This window comes from Mauremys mutica, chromosome 1 (assembly GCF_020497125.1).
Source record: "Mauremys mutica isolate MM-2020 ecotype Southern chromosome 1, ASM2049712v1, whole genome shotgun sequence".
Classification (NCBI taxonomy): domain Eukaryota; kingdom Metazoa; phylum Chordata; order Testudines; family Geoemydidae; genus Mauremys; species Mauremys mutica.
In genome coordinates, this window is record NC_059072.1 from 301,406,301 (window position 1) to 301,427,122 (window position 20,822).

The 20,822-nt window shown below is 40.0% G+C and overlaps 1 protein-coding gene across 1 annotated transcript in view; it reads right to left on the reverse strand.

Moving 5' to 3' along the window:
* Window positions 1-2,715: 2,715 nt before the first annotated feature.
* The window catches only part of VWA8 (von Willebrand factor A domain containing 8), a 282,235-nt gene continuing 264,128 nt past the window's right edge, over window positions 2,716-20,822 (reverse strand). Inside the window, exons 42-45 of the mRNA XM_045012690.1 lie at window positions 19,766-19,924; window positions 10,219-10,317; window positions 8,055-8,293; window positions 2,716-5,414 (exon numbers count right to left, since the gene is read on the reverse strand). Coding sequence (XP_044868625.1) covers window positions 5,306-5,414; window positions 8,055-8,293; window positions 10,219-10,317; window positions 19,766-19,924 — 606 coding nt within the window. The 3' untranslated portion in view covers window positions 2,716-5,305. The remainder of the gene's footprint in view (window positions 5,415-8,054; window positions 8,294-10,218; window positions 10,318-19,765; window positions 19,925-20,822) is intronic.

The window sequence follows — 20,822 nt, forward strand, 5'->3', positions numbered from 1 at the left end:
CACGGGCTCGCATATTGTGTCAAAATGAAAAATTGTATACAAAGGTCAGAAAGCCAAAGTTTGTATATTTTAAATCTATCTTTCTTAGCTTGGTTGTAGAATCGGATTGTAAAATAGTTCTGACATTATAACATCTTTTGGTTTTGTCTGGAATTTCCAAAGGCTCTTTGAAAGTCAGTGAAAGAGCATAACTCCTTTAGCTGCTGAAAAGTTCACGGCCGGTCTCCTTTTCAAGCCCACTTATGTGATCATCTGATCTAAACCAGTGGTTCTCAACCAGGGGCCCGGGGCCCCTGTGGGGCTGTGAGCAGGTTCCAGGGGGTCCGCCAAGCAGGACCAGTGTTAGACTTGCTGGGACCCAGAGCAGAAAGCCAAAGTCCCACTGCATGGGGCTGAAGCCCAGAGGCCCGAGCCCCTCCACCCGGGGCTGAAGCTGAAGCCTGAGCAACTTAGCTTCATGGGGCCCCCTGTGGCATGGGGCTCCAGGCAGTTCCCCTGCTTGCTACCCCCTAACGCTGGTCCTTGCTTTTATATCCAGAAAAACAGTTGTGGAGGCACAGGGGGACTGTGGAGTTTTTAATAGGACATTGGGGGGGCATCAGAAAGAAAACTGATCTAACCTGTATATGAAAGAGAATGTGAACTCAACTCAGAAACGTTAACCAGTGAGAAATGGAAGATGAGAATGGGGTCATTTTTAAAAGCATATCTTTTAAGCTGGTAGATTGTTACTTGTTCATTTGGATAATAATTGGACTATGGTTCTTTTCACTTTAAAGGTTATATGTATTGTTCATCCAAGTAATAACACTTCTACTATCAGAACGTAACACTGCTTCATTTCATAGCAATGTGCACACTAGCCAGAAAAATACCACATGTAAAATTTGATTTACTTACTTAGCAGTTATGCAACACTGGCATTCTAAAATAATCTGTCTATGAATCACTGTATGAGTGGCAAGGAGAACACTTTCTCTGTTTAAAGGTTAAGACTCAGACTACTCCTTGGCTCCCAAAAACTCTGCAGTTCTCCAGTTGAGTTTGCTTTGCAAGCATTTTTTTTCTAGGGGAATCTTTGTTTAATAGGGTTTAAACTATTTAAAATAAACAAGCACACATTGTTCCGTAGGAATAGAAAGGTCCGGCAACATTCTGTGAATAGCATTTAGTCACTTAAGAGATTTGCTTATAGATTTTCTTTAAACTATCATTCCTTAACAGCATGAACCTACAAGGTGTTAAAATCCCATTGGCTCTTCTGGCACTTGAGGGCACTCAGCATTTCATAGGAGGGATTTGGCAGCTCTGTGTATATAACCCCTTCCTCATTAACAGGGAGATACACTACAGTGCATAGTGTCCCTGGAAGCTTAAAGTCTCCAACAGAGTTTGTGTGGTGACTAGGGACTCGGAAAAGCCACATTGAGTGAATTTCATCTTAAACTCTTAATGGAACATGTCTGTTCAGCTGTAAAAACATTTGAATGCCATGAGTGCCCCTTTTATAATAATTTGGGCAGAGACTGAAAGTGAGAAACGTTCCCTTTCCCTTTCTTGAACAGTTCTCTATCAATGTCAGCAAGACAGTTTATCGGTTTATCCTCTCAAAATTATAGAAGAAAAGAAAAATGGGGAGTGAGGCAAAGTAAGGCTGAGGCCAAAATCCAATCACTACTAGTGCTTCTAGGAATGGGGTTCTCTCACAGCCATACAGCATCCTGCTAGCCATTACTACACTTACAGCAGTGAGGAAAAACTCTATATTCAAACTACAAATAAAACAACTAAAAAAATATCAAGCCCCTCTAATACAAACACACAAATAAATTAGACTATTGGGTGTGGTATATCTTTCTGCCTTCAGTACAAGTTAGTGAATTTTATTGGTATCAGGTAAATTAGCTTGTATGTTCTCAGTTGTTTTGTAGAAACTGTAACAATAAAAGAGATACTTGCAATGAACAACAAACAAAAAGTGATTTCTTAAACACATCTGTAACACAAGTATTCAAGCAGTTTTGATCCATGGCTTTAAAACGCCTAGTCCCTGCAAGAAAAGCACAACCTCTAGAGCTCTCACATTTGTCCCCAGCCTGACAGCAGCAGTGAAGTTTATTTTACAGATACAAAGTAGCCCAATAAACTTCTGGATAAGAACCCAATTTTGAAGACAGGGGCCATACTGCAATTCAATAGCACTGTTCCTGTTGTATGTTTGATTGTTACATCAGTGTATTAAATTAAGAAATTAAAAATATATTCTAAATTTTACAAAGGAAGACTCTGAGCTGTAGCATTACATACATAATGATTTCCAGGCATGTCTGCAAAGGAAACTAAGCTAGAGATGATAGATTGTAACTACATAAACTTCAAAATATGTAACTTAATGAGTGATGGGGTCAGTGAGACAAGGTGGGTGAGGTAATATCTTTTATTGGACCAACTTCTGTTGGTGAGAGACAAGCTTTTGAGCTTACAGAGCTGAAGAAAAGCTTGTCTCTCTCACCAACAGAAGTTGGTCCAATAAAAGATAATACTACACCCACCTTATCTCACAAATATCCTGGGACCAGCATAGCTACAACAACACTGCTGGAGTCAATGTCAAGGATTAGCAACCTGCTCTTAATCTTTCACACTTTATTTAGATGCTTTATACTAACACAGGGCATTTTACAAGTAACCATAAAAGGCTGCTTTAAGTTTTTAAATGTGCTTGTCTAATGCACTTTTCACATTCCAGCAGAATACATTCTGTGCTCCATTTATACCATTTGCTGCAGTATGCATCATAATCCTGATGATAATAAATATATCAGGCTGTCTCATGTTGCTTGAAATGAAAAACAACAAATATTCAGTATGATTACACTTTATACACACAATCGTTTAATGATTTTAATGAAAACCAATTAAAAAATTGCATTATTAGAGGTAGTTAAGATTATTTAAGCAAGGATGCTAATGTAACATCAGTTGCAGTAAATCAGAACCCTACAAAAACAAACAATAATACCCATGCAACGAAGCAATGACAGTTCAGTAAATAATAGATTTGTTTCAAAACTTCTAAGATGGTATAATAAACAGTGAGAAAAGGAGAAGTCATATGTCCTTTTACGATACAATAAGTCTTATTAAATCAAATGGCAATTTAAGGGGATTGTTGGTACATGTGCTTTGGTGGACTCTGGAATATTAACAAATACAGATGCTAAACAGGCAGTGCTGAAGTGAACAGCTAATCAATATGTTTCTCATAACTGTTTTAATTAAATGCATACTTGAAAGCTCTGTCACGACTTAAGGACATGGAAGACCAGTGTGAGTTTGCCAAATCCTTCTATTAACTGGCTGAGCAGCAGATTTTTTTTTTTGTAGATTCTAGAGGGAGGGGAAGAACAGCTGCTATTTTGATTTCTCAATGCCAGAGTGATGGATATTAAAGCAGGTGAGATATAGAGAGTCCAGATGGAATTTCTCATCATATTATAACAATGTAAAGGGATGCTGTCTGGTCAACTATGTTCCAGAAGTGAGACACATAAGTAAAGACCCTTCCAGAACCAACTGAAATCATTTCATGGTTTGGGGGAGCGGGCGGTGAGGAGGGGGAGTGTCTTAAATTTCACCAGAAAACGCTTTAAAAATAATTCTCTTTAAGTGTTTGGGTTGTAATCACTGCAGCATGCTGTTAGTAAATGGAATCTGAAAGTAAAATTGAACAGACACTGGCTGGAAACAAAATAAAACAAGTATTTTCATTATGCCAGGTGAGAGAACTGCACATAAATAAATAGCATAAATAACTAGTACATTAGATTTTAAACATTTTTAATAATCTGAGGTGATATGTTCTATACCGGGGTCAGCAACCTCTGGCATGCGGCTTGCCAGGGTAAGCTCGTTTTTGCAATGAAGTACCACAACTTCTAAGCATGATTGGAGACAGTGCTCTTTCTTTCACCTTTCATCTCTTTATAATAGTTTATAATAATCAGCGATGGGGCAAGGGTCTTTTTATTGGTGGTGATGACAGTTAACAGTTACTCGCGGTAGGACGGTGAATTCAATTTATTAAGTATTCCAGTCTTCCTGAAGCACAGTGATTGCAAAAGTACTATTAGTTAGCCCCATCTAGGGATTTTCATCTTCAGAGTGCAGTACAAACTTCAACCAATTTAATTCTAAAGCAAGAGTTCCTGTTTGAGAATGTGGAAATGGGAGGAAAATACTTACAACAGAAAAGATGCACAGAGTGAGAGTGGTCTGCATTAAAAGAAGACCCCAAAACACAGATTTCCTACCAAAACGAAAACCACATACTTTTACTCTCTTGATCTATTTTTCCTTTTTACTTATTTTCTTCTTTATTAAAAGTCATTTTCTGACACACAGATCTGCCCTCCAGCTTCACATTTTAGAAACCAAAACAGAAAGTCCAAAGAGCTCTTGAAATGGAAGCAAAATGTAAAAAACCATGAGCACATCCAGCCCCTGGGGGAAGAGGTCCTTTCCTAGGATTCCTGGCAACAGAGAAACTAGACATCATCATCTGCTACCATGCAGAGGGAAAGCCATGGTGGTGCATAGGTGGGTCTTAGACCACTTTGACCCCTTTCAGCTCTGTCTTTCCAGGAAAAAATAAATTAACTTTTTTCTAGGGATTTTCACTACTCTGAGCTGTGCTCCAGATCTAAGAATGTATGTTTATAATGCAATGTTCTGTGCTTCCACACCATTCTATTGTTCCTGACATCCAATAGCAAAGGTCGGATGCAGATCAGGATGAGCAGTCTTGTTCGAATGTGCAGTTACTTGCATTTCTAATTCTGAACACAGCACACACAACAGTGGGGCAGATTAGCTTGGTCTGACTTGCACATTGCTGTATAACTTGGTATTCAATCCCAAGAAACACTGCTAATAAAACCAAGTAAAATGAGCTGCTGGCAATATATCAGCCAGAGTGATCACAAATGATGTGTTATCTGTCCCTCTGTTCATTTGACACAGATATCCTGTGCACTACATCAACCCCCTTGAACTCTCTTACCCCTCTGAATGCAGAATTTTAAGTCACCTGATGGCTATGCTGTACGATTTCACCCAAAATCTAAGCTACAGCGTTGTTTTTGGCATTTCGATTAAGGGACTGTAATATTTCAATGTGAAAATTATATTTATCAGTTTTATAGTTCTTATCTTCATCAGGCGCTGATTTTGTCTTTCACCAGCCAGCTTGTTTCTGAATTGCGCTTGTTACAATGTCTAATTATTTATTAGTAACGGGAACTTCTTAGGCACTGGACAACATGGTGGATGTAAAGATCTGTTGCAAGATCTGGGGGATCTGCTTGGTATCCAAGGCAATAAAAGACCGGCCTGCTGGTAGCATCTTCTGCAGCCTGGAGATCAGAATGAGGAGGGAAAAAGAATTACCATTGCAAATTATGTTCCTGAGAGCAAACCAAAGAGTCCTGAGAGTTCCTTAAGGATGTTTTTACTTCTGAATACCTTGCTGGTACATGCCATTCACACTGCTGTCACTATGCAATTAAAAGCTTGGAAACACTGAAAGGAGTTATGTCACAGAGGTCTTTTCATCAGCAAGACAACTGACCTGTTTCTACAGATTTCCATTCCTTTGTTATTGTCCCTGTTTCTGGTGTGTGAAAATCTCTGCTGAGATTAAGGTACCAGTGACCAAACAAGGTACAGTATTAGCACAGCTGATCTTCCAGAAACAACTAAAAACTCACTCTCTGTAGGGGGATCATTTAGTTCATTTAAAAATGTTACTGTACTAACCTAAGTGTTTGGTAAATCTTAACTCCTCCACCCCACAAAAACTACTGATTTTATCTGAAGTTTTATATATTGGCTATAAATCTACTGTTGATATTTCAGCTTCTAGGTTAAATTGAATTAATGTTTTACTACAGCTGCTAGCCTGAGGCCTAAGGTAGTCAGCCTTGTACATTTTTATTCAAAGCTTTTAATAGTATAAAAGATATATATTACAAAATTCACATCACTGATATTTAATCAGCAGGTTTGGTGTACATTGTTTCACTGATTTTTTAAAACAAGTTTTAATTTATATTTGTGTCCCACTGTCATTGTCCCATAGACTATAAACTCAGTCCCAGAGATCTCCCATTTGAAATGAAAATATTAACCATATGGAAATATATAAACCATGTGGAAAGAAAAACTAATAAAAATAACTCCCCTCCCCCACTTCCCACCTAAAATTATATTTGAAAGGAAAGCTTTGCTTAATTATGCACATACATGCAGTTGTATTTCAGTGGTACTGTGTCATATATATATATTCTATATCTAGTAAATTGGACAAATTGGGCAAATTGAAAACCTCTTCTCCTCATGGATGAGTGTGAATGAGGAGCCCATTTTTCCAGTAGGAAAAATAAAACTCAATCTCCAATAATATTTCAAACTAGGAGCTCTTTATGGGGAACACAAACAATAGATGGATGGAACCTGCAGAAATTCAATGAATAGCAACCACTGCGCAGCTGCATGTTCCAAACCTTTTAAAATTATACCACATGCTGTGACCTAACTCCTTCCGGGCTTGATCCTACCACCCTTTCAGTCAATGACCCTTTTTAAAAAAAAAAAAAAAAGGCAGAATTGTCCCTTTAATATTAGTGGTAACTGGCACATGTTTACAATAGAGATAACAGCTTTGTGTTGCATGTACTGGCGACTGGGCAGCAGATGCAGAAGGTTGGTTTGTATAAAAGTTCCCTGTACCATCTCAAGCTATGACTAGGGCCCTACCAAATTCCTGTCCACAAAAAATACGTCATGGACTGTGATATCTGGTTTCCCACCGTGAAATCTGCTTTTACCCTATACTATATAGATTTCAGGGAGGAGACCAGCATTTCTCAAATTGGGGATATTGATCCAAAAGGGAGCTTCAGGGGGGGTCGCAAGGTTATTTTAGGGGGATTGGGGTATTGCCACCTATACCTTCTGCACTGACTTCAGAGCTGGGCAGCCAGAGAGTGGCGGCTGTTGGCTGGGTGCCCAGCTCTGAAAGCAGTGCCCCACCAGCAGCAGCACAGAAGTAAGGATGGCAATACCATACCACCCTTACTTCTGCGCTGCTGCCTTCAGAGCTGGGCGGCTGGAGAGTGGCGGCTGCTGACTGAGGGCCCAGCTCTGCAGGCAGCAGCACAGAAGTAAGGGGAGCAATACCATACCATGCCATCCTTAGTTCTGCGCTGCTGCTGGTGGCAGCTCTGCCTTCAGAGCTGGGATCACAGCCAGCAGCGGCCCCTCTCCAGCTACCTACCTCTGAAGGCAGCGCCACCGCCAGCAGCAGCACAGAAGGAAGGGTAGCAGTACTGCAACCCCCTCTACAATAACCTTGAGACCCCTCCCCAACTCCTTTTTGGATCAGGATCCCCACGATTACAACACAGTGAAATTTCAGATTTAAATAGCTGAAATCATGAATTTTTTAAAAAAACCTATGACTGGGAAATTGACCAAAATGGACTCTGAATTTAGTAGGGCCCTAGTTATAATATAGGCTATGGAGCCATAAACAGAAATATAGTTCGTTTTTAGGCATCCCTCACATTGCTAAACATCTCCCGAGTTTCAGTTTAATCTACTTTGGATTAGACTATGTACATGTATTTTTAACTCCCTCATTAGGGAAGAATCCAGGGGTGCTGATTCGTGGCCAAAACCTTTAATTCCATACTGGATTTATGTCTTTGAAAGCCACTACCTTGGAGCCGAAGAACTGAATGGACACCCTTTTGATGCCACCAATGCCCTGAACTTGCTGGAAAAAAATTGCTGTTAAGTAGCATAAGGCCTATGCTGCCACCACTACTCATCAAACAACACGGGACAAGAATCAGATCTTACTGACCTGTAACTTAGAGCAGAACACTATTACTTGGCCATTGCGCCTACACACATTCTTCTGAAAGCACTCTTTAGATTCATGAAAAAGGCAAATCATAATATTTTTCAGGGACTAGCTGCTATATATTTACCTGTCTGCCTGGTCTCCTAAGGATCCTATGAATATGGCAAAAGCATTAACTTGAGGGTTGATGGTCAAAGTTTGGGCAAATCTTGCTGGTGGGATACCATATCGTTCAAGGTTTGCATCGCTCAAGACTATGACAAAATATTCATCAGCCTCTTCTTTGGCAATTTCACGAACAGCATGCTCCGTCCCTTCCAGAGTATGGTCTCCGCTCATACAGAATTGAGCATGGGCATGCATTATCTGGGTACGCAACAAAGTCAAAAGGAAATGTACAGAGAACTATTCCAAATAAAACACACATTTAGTTGGTATGAAAAGGAGCAAACATTCTTCTAAACCATATTAAGTGAAACACATTTAGAAATATGCATCTTGCTCCATATTTTAGAGAATATGCGGCATTTTAGGGTTCAGTCAAAGGTTCATTTCACTCAATACAAACATAAATTCTTAAAATCCAATTTGCAATGTCAGAACTGGAAAAATCACATGGAGGGAATTTAGCTTTCAGAACTAGAGAGTGAAGAAGTAAAACACTATGGTAGGCTGGAGATTGGGTTTCCACATTGCTATAGATCTGAGGGAGAATACCCTGACCAAATCCCACCTGTTCATAATGTATATTAGACTAATGGACTTCAGTATGAAGTGTTATTACCAAATATAAGACTCATGATCAGATTAAAGAATTTTGTTGCCCTCTGCACTGTGGAAATTGGGCTCCCCCCACCTTTATTAAAGTACTTTCGTCCCATACATGCCACCACCCCACACACAGATCGCAGAATGCCCCCCTCTCCCACCCCCCACACAGACCCCTGAATGCGTCTCCTATTCCACATATACCCACAACCCTACACCAGCCTCCACTTATTCTGACAGCCACCCACATATCCCAGCAGCCCTAACATACATCCCAGTCCACAGGTCCCAATATTCTGCACTCACCCCATAGCCTACCACCAACTGTCCCCAGCTCCTCACTGCTGCCCCCCCAACTCAGTGCTCCCATCCCAGGTTAGGGCGGCTTCTCTCAATCCCAGTCGCCCCGCTCCACGCCCTCCCCTTTCCTGGCCCATGTGCACATGGCCCCGAACCGCTCACGTCTGGCCCAGCCACTCCTCCATCATGACAGAGGGGTGTACGCCCCAAATCTGAGTGAGTGACGTTGTGATCTGGTGCACAGCGTGGCTGCAACACTCAGTTTTGTTTTGTTTGGTGTTCAGGGGCCTCTTTCAGTGGGGCTCTTTCACGGAGCCCCACTGAAAGAGGCCCCCGAACGCCAAACAAAACAAAAGAAGTGAACATTGGTTAATCTGAGCCTGCTCATGGTGACAATATAGACTTGAAAATTATTTAAACATATGGTTTACAAAACAAGAGAGAAATGTGTTATTCTGCATAGGAGAATGTGGAGGACAAAGCCATTTCCTATGAAAAAGTTAGGGAGTTTGGCCAGTGGAAAATGCAGTTCTCCTAGTCTAATACAATGGCCTATTTCTTAAAAAAACCCAAAACACTTCATAAGAAACACACTGATTTAGAAAAGAAAGATTTTCCCATGAAACTGCCAGCTTAAATATACAGTTCCACAGCGCCATTCTGTTAATTAGTTAAATTCTATGTTATATTCAGATTTTCTGTTGCTTTGATGTAGCAAAGGTTTCCTAATTACATTTACAGTACATGTTCACTTTGCAATGATGGTTTAACATCTTTTCAGTCTAGGAGTTTACATACTCTTACTGCTATTACAGCACTTTATGGCTTCCAAGGACTGTACAAACAAGTATTAAGGATTACCCCCAGAGTTTCCCTCCTCAATGGCTACATGTTAACAATAATATTTTGTATTAATGGAGAGCTTTCCATATAACTGTACCAACTGATCAGTGTGTATGGAACTTCCTATGATCATTAATGGACTGGTTAGGACAGTTCAAGAGAGATGCATCCTTATTCTATTACTATGGCACAGGCTTTTTAAAAGTCTAAAAGGTTTTCCCCCAGCTTCGTGTTTACATACATGGCTCCTTGTATCCCTCCTTCACCTCCCTTCCAGCAACTTCCCTCCTCTTTACTTTTTGTATTCTGTGACCTGTGGAACTTATCCTCATCATTGTAGAATCCTTGATTATCCAGAGCTATTTATCAACAGGATTTACCTTAATAATCTCTAATCTTTGCTTATTGTTCTTGGGAACTTTGTCACTCCCAACCAATGCAATATTGAAGCCATCTCCTGAATGTCCAACGATATCGTACTGCAGGAAAGATAATTAAAGAGTGATCTGTTAAGAATAAGGAATGACTGCTGACTCAGAATGACATGAGGTCTGATCAAAGGCAATCTGCTTTTAATTAAAAGATAAATACTGATTGCGGTTTACATTTATGATCAGTTTAAAGGAACTGACTACAATTTCTCACTACCACTAAAACACTTTTGCAAGATAAAATTGCCCAAACTAATGAAAATAAGCAGCAGTAACTCATTATATTTCTAGCGTCTGATTCTGACTCATTCCATCAGTTTTACAGAGGTGTTAAGTGAGATTAGAATCTTAGCTTTTCACACTGCTCATTTTATCTGTAGAGTTAAAATTTACTCTCTTCTCCCTGCAATCTGGCACACAAGAAGTGGATTGTTAAAGTGTAGCTCTGAGTTTGACAAGCTGTTTATGTGATCTCGTTCTGGAAAAAAAAAGTGTTACACACTATTTTTTAAAATCCATCCTTCACTTTTTAGGTCTGCACAATAGATCAAAACCTATGGCTGGAAATACCCAGAGGGATAAATTCCAAGAGCCCCATTATGTTTTCTGATTTTTAATAATGATAATAATAGGATTGCATTCAGCATACTTTGGGCTTAGTAGAGGAACAAATCCAGTACAGTAATGGTCACACAGTGAAAGCACAGTGCTCAGTATTCAACACTATATCCCTTTCAAAAATTATATATATTATGTCCAAAACAATATGGGTTACTTTCTAAATTACGTAAAGTGCAGAGATGAGGTTCTCTTGGGTTTAAAGTTGTATGACTTTCGTAATGTGCTATCTCTTTGGAGCTGGACCTTCTGATTTCTTCCCAGGATATCTGTTCTGACACTAATGTTAGCATACCAACTTTAAGGGGGTATTCCATATTTTGCAGCCTGGGAATACTACCCTGCTGCTTAGCACAAGACAATAATGAATGAGCCTTTCACTCTGAACTACTTGGTTCAAATTGAATTTAGATGATTTGTGAAAATAGGCTTTGAGTAGCTCCTAGACCAGGGACCTTTGGCACATGGCCTGCCAGGGAAAGCTGGTTTGTTTACCTGCCGCATCGGCAGGTTTGGCCGAACGCAGCTCCCACTGGCTGCGATTTGCCATCTCAGGCCAATGGGGGCTGCGGGAAGTGGCGTGGGCCGAGGATGTGCTGTCTGCCTTTCCTGCAGCCTCCATCGGCCGAACCTGCAGACGTGGCAGGTAAACAAACCGTCCCGGCCAGCCAGGGGCTTTCCCTGGCGGGCCGCATGCCAAAGGTTGCTGATCCCTGTTCTAGTCCATACATCACTACAACCAAGCCACAGTTTGGTATGCTTCTCATTCCTGTATGAGAGAGGTACACGACTAGTGTATATGGACAACTGCAGGTGAAGGCTAAAAGGTATCTGAAAAACTACTTGGAAGCTTGAGCACCTGGCTGCAGTAGGACTGACTTAATCAATGCTATTAGTCTCACACTTTAAGAATCATTAGCACAAAAAAGCTTAAGAACGCAGCTTCCCAAAAAACAACTATTATAAAAAGAAGTCAAATGCAGAACATCTTGGCCTTCTATTTATCTTTCAATGTCTAGCAGCAGAAGTAGAACCCCAAATGCTTTTTCTCATGAATTCCACTGGGAGAAAAGATTAAGTAAGAATTAAGGACTTTGGGTGTGACCCTGGTGGAGGTTTTTTTCTTTTTTTTTTTTAAACACAGTGTAAGTTAGCCTCACACATTAGCCTCACAAGCATGGCTGCACACACAAGGGAGATTAAAGAGGCTATAAACATAAAAAAATCAGTAATAATGGGGGATATCAAGTAATCCCATATTGACTGGGTACATGTCACCTCAGGACAGGATGCAGAGATAAAGTTTCATGACACCTTAGATGACTGCTTCTTGGAGCAGATAGTCCTGGAACCCACAAGAGGAGAGGCAATTCTTGTTTTAGTCCTAAGTGCAGCACAGGATCTGGTCCAAGAGGTGAATATAGCTCACCCACTTGGTAATAGTGACCCTAACATAACAAAATGTAGCATCCCTGGCGGAAGGGGAAACACCAAAGCAGCCCACCATGGTAGCAATTAATTTCAGAATTTCAAAAATGAGGATATTAGTTAAACAGAAATTTAAAGGTACAGTGCCAAAACTGAAATCCCTGCAAGCTGCATGGAAACTTTTTAAAGACACCATAATAGAGGCTCAATTTAAATGTATATCCCAAATTTAAAAACATAGTAAGAGGACCAAAAGAGTGCCACCATGGCTAAACAACAAAAGTAATAGAAGGAGTTAGAGGCAAAAAGGCATCCTTTTAAAAAGTGGAAGTTAAATCCTAGTGAGGAAAATAGAAAGGAGCATAAACTCTGGCAAATGAAGTGTAAAAGTGTAATTAGGAAGGCCAAAAAAGAATGTGAAGAACAGCTAGCCAAAGACTCAAAAAGTAACAGCAAAAAAATGTTTAAGTACATCAGAAGCAGGAAGCCTGCTAAACAACCAGTGGGGCCACTGAACGATTGAGATGCTAAAGGAGCACTTAAGAGAGATCAGGCCACTGTGGAGAAACTATATGAATTGTTTGCATCAGTCTTCGTGGCTGAGGATGTGAGGGAGATTTCCAAACTTGACAAATCTGAGGACCTGTCCCAGCTTGAGGTGTCATTAGAGGTGGTTTTGGAACAAATTCATAAACAGCAATAAGTCACCAGGACCAGATGGTATTCACCCAAGAGTTCTGAAGGAACTCAAATGTGAAATTGCAGAACTAACTGTGGTATGTAACCTATCATTTAAATCATCTTCTGTACCAGCTGACTGGAGGATAGCTAATGTGACACCAATTTAAAAAAAAGACTCCAGAGGTGATCCCGGCAATTCCAGGCCAGTAAGCCTAACTTCAGTACCATGCAAATTGGTTGAAACTATAGTAAAGAACAGAATTATTAGACATACAGATGAACACAATTTGTTGGGGAAGAGTCAACATGGTTTTTGGAAAGGGAAATCATCTCTCACCAATCTACTAGAATTTTTTGAGGGGGTCAACAAGCATATGGACAAGGGGGATCCAGTGGATAAAGTGTACTTAGATTTTCAGAAGGCCTGTGACAAGGTCCCTCAATAGCTCCCCCCAGTAGCTCTTAAGCAAAGTAAGCTATCATGGGATCAGAGGGAAAGTCCTCTTATGGATCAATAACTGGTTAAAAGATAGGAAACAGAGGGTAGGAATAAATGGTCAGTTTTCAGAATGGAGAGAGGTAAATAGTAGTGTCCCCCAAGAGTCTGTACTGGGACCCCGTCCTATTCAACATATTCAAAAATGGTCTGGAAAAAGGGGTAAACAGGGAGGTGGCAAAATTTGCATATGATGCGAAACTACTCAAGATAGTTAAGTCCAAAGCAGACTGTGCAGAGTTACAAAGGGATCTCACAAAACTGGGTGTCTAGGCAACAAAATGGCAGATGAAATTCAATGTTGATAAATGCAAAGTAATGCACATTGGAAAACATAATCCCAACTATACATATAAAATGTAAAAAAGGGTCTAAATTAGCTGTTACCACTCAAGAAAGAGATCTTGGAGTAATTGTAGATAGTTCTCTGAAAACATCCACTCAATGTGCAGCAGCATTTAAATGATTAGGGGTATGGAACAGCTTCTATATGAGGACAGATTAGTAAGAGGCTGGGAATTTTCAGCTTGGAAAAAAGACGAGTAAAGGGGGATATGTTGGAGGTCTATAAAATCAAGACTGGTGTGAACAAGACGAATAGAGAAGTGTTGTTTACTCCTTCTCATAACACAAGAACTAGGAGTCACTAAATTAAATTAATAGGCAGCAGATTTAAAACAAACAAAAGGAAGTATTTTTTCATACAACGCACAGTTAACCTGTGGAACTCTTTGCCAGAGGATGTTGTGAACGCCAAGACTATAACAGGGCTCAAAAAAGAACTAGATAAATTCCTGGAGGACAGATCCATCAATGGCTATGAGCTAGGATGGGCAGGGATGCAAAACTATGCTCTGAAGCAGGGGTCGGCAACCACTGGCATGCGGCTCACCAGGGTAGGCACCCTGTCGGGCCGGGACAGTTTGTTCACTTGCTGCATCAGCAGGTTCGGCCAATTGCGGCTCCCACTGGCCGCGGTTCACCGTCCCAGGCCAATGGGGGTGGCAAGAAGCTGCGGCCAGCACATCCCTCGTCCGCGCTGCTGCCCGCAGCCCCCATTGGCCTCGGACGGCAAACCACGGCCAGTGGGAGCCACGATCGGCCGAACCTGCCAACGCAGCAGGTAAACAAACTGGTCCAGCCCCCCAGGGTGCTTACCCTGGCGAGCCGCGTGCCAGAGGTTGCCGACCCCTGCTCTGAAGTGTCCCTAGCCTCTGTTTGCCAGAACTGGTGACAGAGGGTGGATCACTTGATGACTGCCTGTTCTGTTCATCCCCTCTTAAGCATCTGGCATTGCCTACTGTGGGAAGACAGGATACTGTGCTAGATGGACTATTGGTCTGACCCAGTATGGCCGTTCTTATGTTCTCCTGAAAGCTGACTTACAGCCCATGTGTGTTACAGCACAAATCAAACAACCCAGTAAAGCTTAAATTGGTGCAAACTTCATTGACATAATTGATTATTGCACTACTTGGTGCTGAATTTTCTAATAGCATCAGATGCTCTGTGAAAGATTTTGCTCTATTAAAGCTCTGGGTATACAAACTGTAAAACACAAGTTTCCCTAAATATCATCTTTCAGTTCATTACTTTTCTTGAGACATTAGTAAAAGTTCATTCCACTCTGCTGTTAAATACAGCACATACTGTGTTGTTGCTATTGTGCAATTCAGAAAGTGTGCGTGAAATGAGAAAAATTTCATCTTCCACTGCTGCTACCACACTCTGCATCAAGATGTTGCTTTTTTCAAAGCAATAAGGAAAAATGAAAGGCAATGTGTGATGAATGGAAAATGTATTATGAATCAGACAGGCTTGTGCTGGAAGGGATACCAGCTTCCAAATCCCTTCCTGTTCTGGACAACACTAAATATACCCTTTAATATTTTTATTTAGCTTGCCACCCGCTTGACTTTAAAAAAGAAATTATGCTACCAAACATTACAAAACATTTCTCCTCTTTCATCTTCTACTTCCATTTCAATGGCACTGCCTCTAATGTCAGCTTCTCAGCTGTGGCCTCCTGAATTGTGTATACAAAATGTGTAATGCTCCCTTTTAATATCACTATAAATCAAAAACTTACGGATTTTCCCAACAATTATATAGCTTGTAGTTCATGGAACCATTTCTGAAGTTTTTTGAAACCCTCATAAAACCTTTGCTGCGTAGTCTAATAACTAAGTTATGGCTCTTGATCTAAAACATAGGACTTTGTACTTTATGTAAAGCACAGAACTAACTTCCATTTTAGGAGATACTGCATTTTGAAATAGGTTCAGCATATAAGATGGACAACACTAGAAAAGATGCTATAATAATTTCAAATCTGCAAAATGACTTTGTTATTATAATGTGTATCCTGCCATTTGCACATATGAAAAGGGTAGATGGATATGCAGGTGCACCTTTTGCATGCACGATTTAGGAGTAGCCTTTAAATATTTGATTTCCTGAAATACAACACAGTTAGCAGTGGTAGTAACATTTATTAAATGCCAACAAGGAGCTCAGCCACTTACAGGACAATTGGACACAGAACGATGCATGTTACCTTCCCCAAGAAACTTAGAATCTAAACAGACAGCACAGAATGCATTGAGAGGCTTGGAAGAAGGTTCAGTATTAGAACTTCATTCTCCTCTCTCTCACTCCTTTAATATGTTGAGTTACAGGCTAAGCCTTTGTGAGATGCATGGAAGAGGTGATTTTGGAGGAGGAATTTAAAAGATGGCAGTTAATTTAGACCAACTGATTCCCTGATTGTAGAAAGAGTCTCCCCTTCTCTCCCTCTCTGAACAAGGTTGTCCCTATGAGAATTGGAAACAAATAGCCACCATGGGCATAAAGGCATACAGACAGACAAGCAATGTCCACTGTCACTCTTCTAACCTTAAATGGATCACTACCATATTGTCCGTCTTGGAGCAACCACACTGTACATTTTTAGTTCTTGCCCCTAAGTAAAGTAGCAGAGGAAAAAAACATGTGAGTCTACTTCATTTATCATGTAATCAATATGTCAGGCTCTATAGACTAATCTGACAACAAGGAAATCTTTGTCTCATGGGATGGTGACCAAAAGGGTAATATATAGTGAGAAAGCACAGTGAGGAAGGGAAAAAAAGTTCCCTGATTCAGTCCCCTTTTCAGCAGAGAACTAATTAAAGCACCAGAACAAAAAATGGACATAGGCTGGGGAGTGGTTTTAAGCAGTCAAAAATAGAACTTTAATGACAGGAGTAGAGAATTTCAATATGTAATCAGTTTTGAATGTTTTTCTTATAATGCTGCTTCACAGATCCACCAGACCTCGCACCAGAAACTCCTAAAATCTGCCCTTAAATGGCTGCTTCTCTATTAGTCCAGTCGTTTTCAACCTTTTTTCATTTGCAGACTCCTAAAAAATTTCAATTGGCAATGCAGACCCCCTTGGAAATCTTAGACATAGTCTGTGAACCCTCAGGGACCACAGGTTTGAAAACCATTGCATTAGTCTACAACAGGAAGAGGTATCAGCAAGTATCTCCGAAGGTCAACAAATTCTGTCAAACCAAGTTATTGGAAGGGCATGGGGAAAGGTGGAGGGATAAGAGAGAAGAGAAGAGAATCAGGGCCATTTAACTCTTGCCCCTAGATAAGTAAAGTAGCAGAGGGAAAAACTGTGTGTCTACTTCATTTATCATGTAATCAGTAAGTCAGGCTACAATTCCCAAATACTCTAAAGACTAGTCTGATAACAAGGAAGCCTTTGTCTCATGGAAGGGAGAAAAAAGGATAGTAATGTATGGGGGAAGCACAGGTGCTCTGAGAGCAACTGTGGCTGGGTGCACCCACTGCCCTACAATTTCATGGGTCCAGGACTCCCCCATTGACAACTTGGGTCAACTCTGCTGGTCAGTGCAATGCGAGGCCATATCCCCTCATTGCCAACTTTATAGAGAACCGCACTGGTGATGACACTGCTCTTCTGCGGACCGTATGCTCCAATTGTGTCTAGTCTTTATGAAGCAGCAGAGAGAGAAATGGAGAAAGAATAATATCTCACTTGGCCCCGGATAAGAACATCACCTAGGATGCTCTAATTCAAGATGGGTCCAGTTGATGCAGAATCAGGGAGCTATATCTAGCTCCCAGACAGCTCTTCCATTCTCCTGTACTGAACAGAGATCTGATGCATGGGAGAACTGAGCTAAGGTCCAACTCAAGTGCAGCAGACATAATGGAAGAGGAGAATGCCTCCCTGGTGTGCCACAAATTTCCAATATCTTATCCACCGCTATTATGTTAAGTATAAAACGAGCCTTTCAGTTCTTTACAAGAGTGGCAATTTTCACAACTAATAATCGTGTTCCATTTTTGTAGGACTGTTTTTAGAACCCTTAAGTTGGTTGTTAAAAGTGTGACAAATACTACAATTAACTACACTTTTAACTACTTATATGGCCAAATGTGGGGTTCGGCCTATGCATTAGGTGACATGCCCAGCCAACTGAAATTATTTCTGAATACGATGTGATGATCTGTAACCCACTCAGAGGAATTTGAGATTTTTAAGGCCAAAAGAGAGCATTGCAATCATCTAGTCGGACTTCTTGCATAATAGAAGCAATAAAACCTTGTCCAGTAATTACTGCATCAAGTCACCATTATTTCTGTTTGAGCTACAGCCTCTGTTTTAGAAAGACATCCAGCCTTTGAATCTAGACTTCAGGTGATAGAGAATCCACCATATGCCTTGGGAAGTTGTTTCAATGGTTTATTGCTCTCACTCGTAAAAATGTGCACCTTATTTGTAGTCTGAATTTGCCTAATCTATTAGAAAAAGGTGTAACAAGATCCAATGGTTGCAAGCTGATGCTAATGAGCCATCTACTATCAGAAATCTCTTCTCTATATAGATCTCTTAAACTTCTTTTGGATAAAATGATTGAGCTTCTAAAATCTTTCACTATCAGGCACATTCTCCAGACCCTGTACTCATTCTTGTAGCTCTTTTCTGAATCCTTTCTTATTTTTCAACATCCTTTTGGAAGTGTGGACACCAGAACTGACAAAATATTCCAGTCGATTTTTATTGGTAAATGTCAGTAAATGTCAATTTCACCATACGCTCACAAACCCAGGGCACATTATTTCCTTTGATCGTAACTGAAATTTACGGATGGGCAAAATAAGAAAAATGCTGTTTGAGAACTTATTAGAGTTTGATTTAAGGATATTTACATTTTATATTTTGACATGTGATGTTGACAATTTGTGTTTTAATAGTTATAAAGCTTTACTTTCTCAAATCTCAATGTCTGTCATAAATAATTATTGTCTGATCCCCCTATTTTCTGACACCCATAACTTCCCAGAACTGTGAAAATTTAAATAGATAAAAATAGAAAAAATGCATAAAAATAAACACCGAATCTGTCAAAATTTAAAAAAGATTGAATTCTGCCAAGCCAATATGTAAATAAAAATGGATTGGCTGAGATAAGGACAGGATTTTTATTCATTCTGTTTAAACTTTTCATATTTTGTTTTGATTAACACCTACTTTAAGTCATATGCCTGAATAGCTGGAAGAAAGGTCTTCACTAAATATCTGACACCTACACCCTTTCAACTAAGGGCTGAGTTCTCATGCTTTGGTTCTCCAAGAATGACCTCCAGCAAAACAGGGAACTCCAGACCTAGCATCCTTATTTCTAAGGTTAAGAATACGTTTTAGACCATATTTATATATCACGGAGAAGAAAAAGGGAGGAGGGCATATAGCTAATTTTTATTTCCTTTATGGGTTATCTGAAATGAGGTTTGGGTCTTATACCGGTCAGTGTGAGAAATGGACACTTTTCCTTTGTTCAGATCATCAGAGCAGGATGGGGAATAATGGTGAGTGTAGCAGAGGGGAAGGACCTGGTTCTTCTTCCAGTATGTATGCATGAGTGTTTGAGCTCTGGTCACACAAAGGCTAGTCATGCTTGTGTGTGCATTGAGCTCATGGTGCCTGTGTTTTATAGGCTTTAATATTTCTATTTAAAAAAAACATATTTCATAAACTGAATCATAATCTGCACTCATAGTGTTCAATGCTTCCTATCCATGGACTGGTATTATTTTCAGGCTGTTAGCAACAGATTTAATTAAGTCTATATTTCCTTACATGGATGAATAATACTCTGGCTAGACAGAGTAATGAAATACTTTTTTCCACTGCCTATACACAGCCTGTGCAAGTAGTCATTACCACTAAACTCCTGGCCCAGCTATAGTTACCTTAAACTTGTGCTCATAATTCTCAAAAGCTTCCATGACCATGCAGACAGCCTCCATGGAACGCTCCAGTCGACCATCTACCCCGTTAAAGCGGTACATGCTGCCAGACACATCCACTACCAGGCGCAAACGCTTAGGCTTCTGCTGAGGGCTACCAAGCTGCGAGAGAAAAGTACCAGAAAGAGCTTTATGAATGGGAAAGTTCCAGTTTTGATAAGAACAGAACACTGTAAAAGGAGTTATCACACACTTTTTCAAAACACTAGAGAACAAATACTCTGTCCTAGCAGGCAAGCTCTCTCTAGCAAGTTCAGATTATTTTAAAAAAGGTGAACTTATTTGAATTTTTCTGATTAATAGTTGAGAAAAACTTATTTTAGATACCTGAATCCAGTCTCTCTCTCTTTCTCTGTTTTATATACTCAATGACTGGAAACAAAATATGATCATTCCACACATTTATAGGGAAAATACCTTTGTTGCTAGATTTCTAATTAACAACATTTTATTACAATAAAAGGAATCTCAAATTTCCACTTTTTGCCAAGAGTCATAAGGGTAATGCCTCCTTGAATTATGGTACTAAAGGGGACTTGTATAAGATTGTAAAGTTTGTCTGCTGAAGTTAATATCTTTCTAAAAATGTGTGAAGTCTTTTTCTGATTAACGCCTCAATTTTGTACATTCTGACTGTAAAGCTTTCCTCTGCCCCCTCCCCCTTAAATGTCTGTTATAACAATTTCTGGCATACTAGGTTCTGGAAAGGTATTTTATCCCATCTGCAATGAGACAAGTCTGGATTCAAATGAAAGGCTATTAAAAGATGGTTTGGCAAAAAACCAAATATTTAAAATGTTTATCTGTAACTGATTTCCAAATATTTCTCTTTCATTCAGCGACCATTTGAGAATTTTTAGTTGAGTTTCTTCTTTTTATTATTAATGCAAATGACTGCAATATCAACTCCCCCCTCCCCAATCCCATTGAAGCCCATGTTTATATATTTTTAATTCAAAATGTAAAATTGCCTTCTTAGCATTTTCACTGGGTAAGCTCT